This window comes from Triticum aestivum, chromosome 1D (assembly GCF_018294505.1).
Source record: "Triticum aestivum cultivar Chinese Spring chromosome 1D, IWGSC CS RefSeq v2.1, whole genome shotgun sequence".
Classification (NCBI taxonomy): domain Eukaryota; kingdom Viridiplantae; phylum Streptophyta; class Magnoliopsida; order Poales; family Poaceae; genus Triticum; species Triticum aestivum.
In genome coordinates this window covers 113,077,616-113,087,492 of record NC_057796.1, presented here as the reverse complement: position 1 = coordinate 113,087,492, position 9,877 = coordinate 113,077,616, and the positions used below count along the sequence as shown (strand labels likewise).

The 9,877-nt window shown below is 42.0% G+C and overlaps 1 protein-coding gene across 2 annotated transcripts; it reads right to left on the bottom strand.

Annotated features, from left to right (window-relative positions):
- Nucleotides 1–438: 438 nt before the first annotated feature.
- On the bottom strand, nt 439–8,075 carry LOC123180639 (uncharacterized). Of its 2 annotated transcripts, none has more exons than XM_044592722.1 (5): nt 5,361–8,075; nt 5,085–5,273; nt 4,853–4,980; nt 4,541–4,663; nt 439–4,396 (listed from the first exon to the last, which is right to left on the bottom strand). In XM_044592722.1, exons 1-4 carry the CDS (start codon nt 7,707–7,709, stop codon nt 4,552–4,554), a joined length of 2,778 nt encoding a protein of 925 aa, XP_044448657.1. In that variant the 5' UTR covers nt 7,710–8,075; the 3' UTR covers nt 439–4,396; nt 4,541–4,551. The 2 variants fall into 2 exon arrangements, with proteins under 2 accessions (XP_044448657.1, XP_044448658.1); XM_044592723.1 differs by having other exon boundaries at nt 439–4,389.
- Between the last annotated feature and the right edge of the window lie 1,802 nt (nt 8,076–9,877).

Genomic DNA, 9,877 nt, shown 5'->3' with positions numbered 1-9,877 from the left:
ACTTCCTTCGCCGAAGGCTTGTCGGAAGTAACAAGGGGGGAAATTGTCGAAAACAACATTTTTGCTCGATGCGTGCCACATCTGGCATTTCTCTAAATACGGCGTATTTCAACCGCTTTGCATTGTCATACTTTGAATCCGAAAGCTTCTGGGTGATATGTGTACGTCCACGCAAAAATTGTCCAGAACGATCATGTTTTTGTGCAATACATGCGACACTTGGCGTTTATGTAAATATGACGTATTCGGGCCACCGCCGTGCACTATACAGTATTTTGAACCCACAAGCTTCTGAGTGGCATATGCCCACCCAAAAATGAAGTTCATCCGTTTTTTTTGAGCCGAAACCGTAGAACAATAGTTCTATGGTATATTTATATTAAAAAAATAATATGTACAAATACAAGGAAAGGAAAAAAAGGATAAAAAAATTAGCCAATTCCTGATCTAGGTAACATCTGGAAATTATAGGTGCTGTTCAATCCAGTTCTTGATAGTGTCTGCCCTTTGCGGTTTAGCTTTTATTTGTGCCGCCCAGAGTCCTTCTTTGACATAGTGTTTCCAACACCCCAAATGTGATGGAGCTGAGCGAAAGATCTTGTCATTCCTGCATGACCAAATACCCCAGCAGCATGCAATGATAATCTCCAACGCAATATCTGAAGGGAGAGATTCCATAGCCAAAGTAATCTCGTCAATTGCAGAAATGCCTCTTCTTCTTTCAGGTAGAATTTGATCCCAACAGTAAATGGCAAATGGACAGTTCCAAAAGAGATGGATGCATGTTTCCTCCGAGTTATCACTACAAAGAGCACATATATATGTCTGAAGATGCATACTCCTCCTCTGAAGCATATTTCTGGTGTTGATTCTGTCCTGTAGAAGGAGCCAGAAAAAAATGATGTGTCTGAGCCTGCATGAGGTGGACCAAATATCTTTGAAGATATGGTGGACTTGGGTCTTATGAATCAGCTGCTTGTACATCTTCATGGATGAGTATTTATGTGATGTCCATGGATAGAACCATTGATCAGATGATTGGTTGATTGATCTGTTGAGAATAATCTTCTGAAGTGATAGGAATTGCTGATATGCAATCTGAGAGAAGGGTCTATGGAACAGCCTGCTCATATCCTGATGCTCTAGGGCACGCCTCACTGAAATAGCTGGATTGATGGAGAATGAATGCAGCTCCGGGAATTGGTTACAGAGTGGTTGGCCATGCCATCTATCTGACCCAAAAAAGGCAGTGTCCCCTTGTCCAATGTTACATAAAGCCACTTCTTTATATTTGGGAAATAATTTGAGCAATGCTTTCCACTAGAAAGAACCCACTGATCTATCACCTGGCAGGGTATTGGAGTAATAGGTTTCCCAAACCATCTGCACCCATGGTATATCTTCTCTGTTTAGGAATTTGTGCAGAAACTTCATAAGTAGCGTTTGGTTGTGAATCTGAATGTTCAATACACCCATACCTCCATGTGTCTTTGGTAGAGAAATCTTATCCCAAGCTATCATAGCCATGCCTCGTTCCATTGAACCAAATTTCCTCCACATACAATTCTTGAGGTATGAATTAATCTGATTGACCACAGTAATTGGTATCCTCAAAGTACACATGAAGAAGATTGGCATTCCATAGAGTACAGATTTGACCAAGGTTAACTTATCTCCTGTGGATAGTAGAGTGGAGCAACAAAGTAGTCTGTTTTCAATCCTCTTCAGGAGGGGAAAGTAATCTTCAATTCTTGGTTTGCTCAGGCTCAAAGGGAGACCAAGGTATTTCTGTGGTAGAGTTCCAATCTGACAGCCAAGAAGAGTGGCAAGCTGATTAACTTTGCTTGTAGCAGTGTTAATTGGGATGAGGATAGATTTTGCGTAGTTGACTTTTAGCCGAGTGTAATCAGCATAATGTAGGAGGAGATTTTTGATATGGTATAATTGGCCAGCATGAGCATTGGCAACCAAGATAGTGTCATCTGCATATTGGATAATAGGATAATCAGGGCATGAAGTGTGTATAAGAGGGGAGTCCACCAGGGATTGTTGCATCGATTCATTCATCATAGATTGCAGAAGGTCTGCAGCAATAACAAATATCAATGGTGAAAGAGGATCACCCTGCCTAACACCTTTTTTACAAAAAAATTGCTTGCCAGGTACCCCATTTAGTAACACAGAAGAGAAACCAGTCCCATAGATCATCTCAATCCATTTCAGCCATCTGTCTCCAAAACCTTTAGCTTTTAAAATATCAAACAAAGCTTGATGGCTGATTGTGTCAAAAGCTTTTTCAAAATCCAGTTTGAGCAAAACAATTTCTTTCTTTGATTGCTGGCATTGGTGCAAGTATTCATAAGTCCAGGCTAGGCAATCCTGGATGCATTTGTTGTTAAGAAATCCATATTGATTCTTATGAACAAGGTTGAGGATCAGTTTCTGCAATCTGTTTGCAAGGAGTTTAGTGATGATTTTTAGAGTACAATTGAGTAGTGATATAGGTCTAAACTCATTGGGTGTGGAAGCACCATCAACTTTGGGAATTAGTGTAATGAAAGAGTAGTTTATACTCTGGATGTTGACTACCCCATGATAGAAATCCTCAATAAGCTTATAGAAATCTGTTGCAATGATGTCCCAACATTTTTTTAAGAAAGCAACATTGAATCCATCTGGAGCAGGTGACTTATCAGCAGGCATATGATTAATAACATGGTCAATTTCTTCTTTGGAGAAAGGTATTTCCAACTCTGACAAGTCCACTGGATTGAGCAAATGTTGAAGCTGAAGATGATTTAGAGATGATGAAGAGGTACCCATCCTGTTTTTGAAAGCTCTGTAAAGAATGGCAGCTTTGGCAGAGTGATCATAGTGCTCATGTCCTTGTTCATCTTGAAGCATAGCAATGCAATTATTTCTGAATTTGATAGTGGCTCTGGCTTGGAAATATTTAGTGTTGGCCTCCCCTAACTTAATCTTTCTGACAGTGGCTCTCTGCTTCCAATAAATCCTCTGATATTTCAAAAGATGATCAAGATGTACCTTAAGTTCAGATCTACCATCATGCTCTGCAGTGCTCAAAGATCTGTATTCCTCAAAAATATCATAGCATAGAATCATGAAGTTTGTGTTATCAATGACTCTTTTAAGGTCTGATAGTCCTTTGGACCATATCTTGAGCCCTTTCCTTAGCCTCTTGAATTTTTTGGCAATGGTTTTAGCACTATCTGTTTCATGCACATCCTGTTCCCAAATATCTTTGGCCACTTGCTTGAACTGCGGATGTTCCATCCAGAAATTTTTAAATCTGAAGATGTTAGTCTTTGGGATAGCAGTTCCAATCTTAATCTGGATGGGGACATGATCTGAAGCTGTTTTTGCAAGAGGAAATACTAGGGTAGATGGGTGGGATAAAGTCCAAGCTTCAGAGGTAAAACACCAATCCAACTTCTCTAGAAGAGGTGCTTGTTGCATATTACTCCATGTAAATTTTCTGCCTTTTAAAGAATCTCAATCAAAGCCAGTTTGCTGATAGCCTCATTGAAAGCCAACATATCCTGTATGTTACCCCCTTCTCTGTTCCTGTTCTATGGGTTTCTAATGAAATTAAAATCCCCCAAAATCAATCAATTAGTGTCGTCAGGCATTTGGATATTCTGGAACCAGTTGAGAAACTGTACTTTTTCAGCCTGGGGGCACGGCCCATATAAATTAGTGAGAATCCATTGCTCTCCATTATGAGTGGAGGTGAATTGAATAGAAATAGAGTAATCATTGCTATCAATAAGTTGACCATGAAAAGAATGTTCATTCCATGCAACTAGCAAGCCACCTGAAGCCCCTATGGAGGGGAGGAATTGAAATTTAGATAGCCTCCTTGGACAGAAATTTTTAATGTAAGCACTGTCAAAGTGTTCTCTTTTGGTTTCCTGTAAGCAGAGAATTGAGCATTGAGACTCGTCAATCTTATTAGTGATAGCTTGCCACTTCTTTGGATCATTGATACCCCTGATATTCCAATTCAGGATGTTCCATTCCCTAGTCATATGCAAAGACATAAGGGTAGCATCTCCTGGCACATCTCGACTCAAACATGACAGAAACTAGGAACATCTTAGCACAGAACATCTCAGAAGATAGATAATGTTCAACATGTCTATAGGTGATAGTCTGCCTTAAGTACCAGCAATTAACATCAAGAGAAGGATAGGACCCCTTAAGCATAATAGTCATTACAATAAGATAGCTCAGTTCCACAAAAGCTGACAAATCTAGTGGAAGTAACTCAAATGACCTATGCTTTGAGGCCACAGTTTTCCCCCTTTGCAGGCTTGGGTATCTTGACCTTCTTGTGCAGGTTCAGCCCCTCCTCTTCTGCCCCTTTTGCTTTAACCTTGCAAAAAGAATAGTTCAGGCTTTTAACAATCTTGGCTGGAATGTTGGGTGGCAAGGAGTGGCATGCTAAGCAGTTTCTGTCTTTGCAAGTTTGTCTTTTAAAGCCTTTGTTAAGTTGCTGCAATCTACAACTTCTTCTTACCTCAGTTTCTACTAGAGGAGTCTTTCCTCTTCTCTTTCTGACTCTGTGAACCTCTGAGGTAGATGAGGCAGAAGTCTTCTCCTGGAAAGCAGTGGGGCTCTCATGTCCATCCACACCTTGCGTCTGAGATTGCAAGGAAGAAAATAATTATGATTGAGGGCACTGGTCAGGAATAACAAATGGTAGTCTAACAGAAGTGTTCCCTTCTTGAATGATATGCCAGACTTGGGATGAGATAAATTTTTTGGCCCATTCAAATTTGTCTGGAGACAAAAAATTAACTAAAAAGAAATTAATCCAGTCAGCTGGTACCTGGATAATCCTTTGGCTATCCTCCTTGGGTGCAAAATGAGTTTGCCAAATGATATCTCCTTCTGTGCCCAATTGTGCTTGAGTTGAGGATGCATCAGTGTTGTTGCCCTGTGAGGTGTTCTGAATAACTGCATGATGCTCAAAATCTGCCATATCAGGAAGTGTGCCAGGTTGATTGAGATATCAGGGTAGGGGAACCCTGGTGGAGCAGTCATATCAGAAGAGGTGTCACCTGTGCGGCTGTGAGCTTCGAGATTCTTGACCTGTGGTTGAGTATCAACCAGAGCAAGCTCATTGTGCACAGTATCAGTAGTTGGCTCTTTGAGTTGTAGTGTAGATGCTTGAAGAGCAATAACAGGAGGCATAAAAGCAATGGTGTCATCATGAGGGCCCTGCTGGTGATTATAGTTACCATCCACATCTGAAATCAAGGTACTGTGTTCATTTCTGCAGTGTTAACATGCTGAACCTCCTGAAGTAGTGGATGATTGTTGACAGGGGAAGAAACCTTGCTGCTGGACTTGAGGAAGGCAGAGTTGGCCAGCAACTCTAGCTGCATTGGATCAACTTCTCTGTGGTCATCAGTGTACACTTGTAGCAGAAGCAATGCTTGAAGACTGTGATCAATAATGGGTTGGGCTTCAAGAATTGGCACCATGACTGGGCCCATGAGCATGTGCTGTTGCTGGGCCAAGATATCCTCCTGGGCCTCCATAGGGTCATTATCATTGTGGCCCACCATCACATTCAAATCTGCAAGAAGTTGAACTGGTGGCTCCAAAGGGCCATTAGCAGATGAAAAAGAGTGTGCACTGTCTGTTAGGCCAAGGGAAATAGTGACATTGCTTATGACCTCTGCTTCAGCAGCAGGCAGCTCTGCATCATCCATGGGAATAACTGGTTCAAGAATACCTTCTGGTTGCACAACCTGATTCACCTGAGGTAGAGCCCAATGGCCCCATCCTGGTAGTTCATCATCTCCCTCATCTTCTAACTCCTCTTGCTGGTTAGCATGCTGTAAGGGTTCATTGTTCAGTGCAAGCTGCAGATTGACCTGTTGGATGATAGCAGGGTCCTGAACAATAGGTTGTTCATGATGCTGTAGTGGTCCCAGGAAGTGGTTATGCTGGTTTTGGTGAAAATTTGCATGTGGTGGATGTGGGTGAGGATTTCCATGTGGTGGGATTGGATCTTCATCTGGTGCTTCCATCCCCAGCAACTGATGCTGAAGAATGACCACAGGCACTGTCAGAGAATCAGTACTATCAGCGTTGCCAAATACAACACTAGCTGGGATGTCGCTTAATTCCTCCACTTTGATCTTGATCAATTGGTTGGCTCTAGTACTCCTCACTCGATCCCACATCACAAACTTTCCAAACTTACTAATAGTATTATTAATCTCCTGGATATTCCTCCTATCAAACGGGAACCCACAGAGCAGAATCCATGCTTCTCTGTTCAGATCCAATCTTCTCCAGTTCAGACCTCTATCATGCTTTTGCACAACAATATGAACATCAGTGTAGAGATGCGGACTGGTGTTTACCAAATGGTCACGGTCAAAGACACTGTTGAACTTCACATAAGCTTGACCAAATGGACAGGGGGCGAATTCAGAGATTCCCAGTTGCATATCAGTGAAAAAATCTGTGAGTACCTCGCGGATGGTGTTGAAATGAACCGGGAGATTAGGCATTGGGACAATTGATACAATCGCCCAATCCTCATGAGTTGGTGGAGGAGCAGCCGTCACAACACGAACCCTAGCCGGCCTTCCTTCCACCTCAATACTGTGATGATTTGGTGGGAGGAAAGGGGTGGGGTCGAAAGGGAATGTCGCCATTGCCGTGGAGTTGGATGAGGTGGCGAGAGGAATCCGCGACGGTGATGCGAATGAAGCAGAGAGAAGACGTTGAGCAATGGAAGGCCGAGAGGCGGAGTAATGGAGAGAACCTACTCTGGTAAGGGACGGCGTGATAGCAGGTGCCACATTTTGACTGGGTGGCTGATTGACATTACTTGTCGTCGCCATCGCGAGAACAGTGGGATTGTGCCTCGGAATACCAAACGAGAGGGGCGGTGGAGTGGGCTCGCAGGAGAATCCTTGTTGGGCCTGAGAATAACAGTCACGGGCAATATGGCCCCATCTCTTACATGCTCTACATTTTATTTTGTTGGTGCAGTTGGGCCGGACGTGGCCGGTCATAAGGCATCGGACGCAGAATGGGCCTTTGGGCCTGGTTTGAAATGGAGGTGATCCCACTGTATTGATGGGTGCCGCTTGATTGCTAGTGTAATGACGATGAATGTCATTAGTGCCCGGGGATGCCGTCACATTTGAATTCCACGGATCAACCGCATTGGATGTTTGCCTCGGCGTTTGATCAATGTAGATTCCTGGAGATATGAGAGCATCGATATAGGATTTCCTTGGATGCCTGCTGAACACATGTGTCCATTCGTCTGCTTTCTCTTGGAGATATTGATCTAGTTCCCAGCTAGAATTTGGGCCACCATTACCCCAAAGTAAGAAATTAACATTGAGCAGTGGTAAGGCAATGTTACCTTGTTTGATGATAGAGAAACCCACTTCTTTTGAGGAGACTGAGAACTTGAATGACCAATTCTGAAGCTGAGATACTTTGAATAATGATGCACGACCACCGAAACATGAGAGTAGGATGGTACTGACTGATTCTGCAGAAAGCCGGATTTGGGATCTAGTAAATTCAGCAACCAACAGAAATTCCTCCATATCTTTATCTTCCTCGTAGTTGATTGGTACACCCCATTTCTGCCAGATCTCAGCAGCAAAATCTTGACCTTTATCAAAGTTTAGGTCTGCCAAAGACATGATGAAGCAATGATCGGATAGAACCTGGTACTGGAGGAAAGGGTCTGATTTGGAGCGGGAGCAAAGGAAGATGTGACCGTCGACGGGAGGACGCCGACGAGGAGATTGTTGGTGGCCGCCGCGGCCGGAGTGACCAGCGGCGGAGGCCGGCGGCTGGTGGGGGCGGGTGGGCTACCTAGCTAGGAGGAGAGGAGGGGCTTAGTCCGCATCTCCATATACATCCGTATGTAGTCAATGAAGTTCATCCGTCCTAGCTCCAAAAGTGACAGCCACCCTGCGTGAATTTTCTTTCTTACTGCCGTCGTTTGCTCACGGTTGGGCAAAGTGCCAGGGTCAACTAACCCACATATCTTTTGATTTCTTCTAGCTGGCTGTTCCCTGCCTTCCTCCCACTCATACCCATGCATATGCATGAGTTTTTTTGGGAAGGAATATGCTGAGGATTTTTTTTGAGAGAGAGTAATATGCTGAGGAGTTTATTTTTTTGAGAGTGAAATATGCTGAGGAGTTGGGAACAAGAGAAAGAGGAAAACCAAGTGAGCTAACCAACCGAGGTACCTGCCTAACTTTTTGTTGGCTTGTGTTCCACCATAATTAGACCCAACTTTCAAGCATGGTCAAACTCCCACCATTAATCTCTAGTTAATTTACATATGACTATTTGCTGCTAAAACATATGGAAAACAAAGTCATAGTATAAGATAAACAGACATACTCAGTTTGCGGTATGCAATTTACGCAAAAATGTGCTAAAACCTACCCTGCCCTGCCTGGTTTCAGAGTAGTTTTTATAGAAGAGAAAATATCGCTACAGAATACATCTCGTCTATCAAAACTATTCTGAAACCACATAATTACTTTTGATGTATATCAGTTTGCGGTATGCAATTTACGCAAAAATGTGCTAAAACCTACCCTGCCCTGCCTGGTCACCATATCAGACACACAAGCATATCTAGAAGGCACATAATAACTCGACTAATTATTTTCAGAAAAAATAACTCGACTAATATCTGGTGTCGTGGGACCAAGTCTTTGTTAGACAGAAATTATGCTACCCAATCTAACGGAAGGAACTACGTTTGTATCTTTTATAACTAAATCGCTAGGTCTCACTAAGGGATTTAACTTAAACATGCAACGGGGCCACCTCAGAAAGCAACATGCAGGGAAAAAGGTCGTCCTCAACAAGCACACATGCTTAGAAAAAGGGTCAACCTTAACATGTAAACATGCATTGGAATTTTAATTCTGTTATGCTAATAATATTTTACAACCATAGCATAATAAAACACAACAAATTATATGTATTCTTAGTTTTACTTCTCATATTATTATTTCAACAATCAACTATCATTGAGTTATATTACAAAATATCCCAGGAACAACGCAAAATGTATCATCTATTTACACTGAATAGTCGGTCCAGTTTTGGGTCTCCTATAATTATCCGTGTTGGATATATATTACTCCTTCCGTCCGAAAAAGCTTGTCCAAACTTATCCCTCAAATGGATGTATCTAGCACTAATTTGATGCTAGATACATATATTTGAGGGACAAGCTTTTTCAAACGGAGGGAGTACATACTAAAGTAGTTTACAAAAGCAAATTCAAGTTAGGAAGTGTAGTTCCATCAAATAGCAACTCAAAAGCAATTTTTTTTGATAATGTTGACACGACAATATTTTTATTGGTATGACAAAACCCCACAAGTTTAATTGGAGTATGAAGCAAAAATCACCACAATCATTCAAATAAAGAGTAATTACTAATTCGGTGTAACCTAGTACTCCCTTCTTTCCAGTCTAGCAGAGTCTAATTGAGTGTTGGGTCACGTATTAATTATCCCCTCATTCATGCATCAGTTGATTTTCATTAAAATCAAATTGATCCAAAATTAGATAGAAATTAATGCTTATTTCTAAGGCCTTGGACAACATAAGGTGCTTAGAAAAATAAGACGAGTTTTTCTAAGCATCAATGCTTACCTCTATAGGAGGGCTACCTAATTAAGCGCCTATCTTTTACAAATAAACACCGGTGCTTAGAGGAAAGCTCGTATATTTCTCTACGCACCTCCTCTAAGCATGTTCAAGGCCTAAAGCGAGCAAGCCTGTAAACAATGGGTGTGAGTTCTTGGGGTCCTACAAACTTGAAATTCCAAAT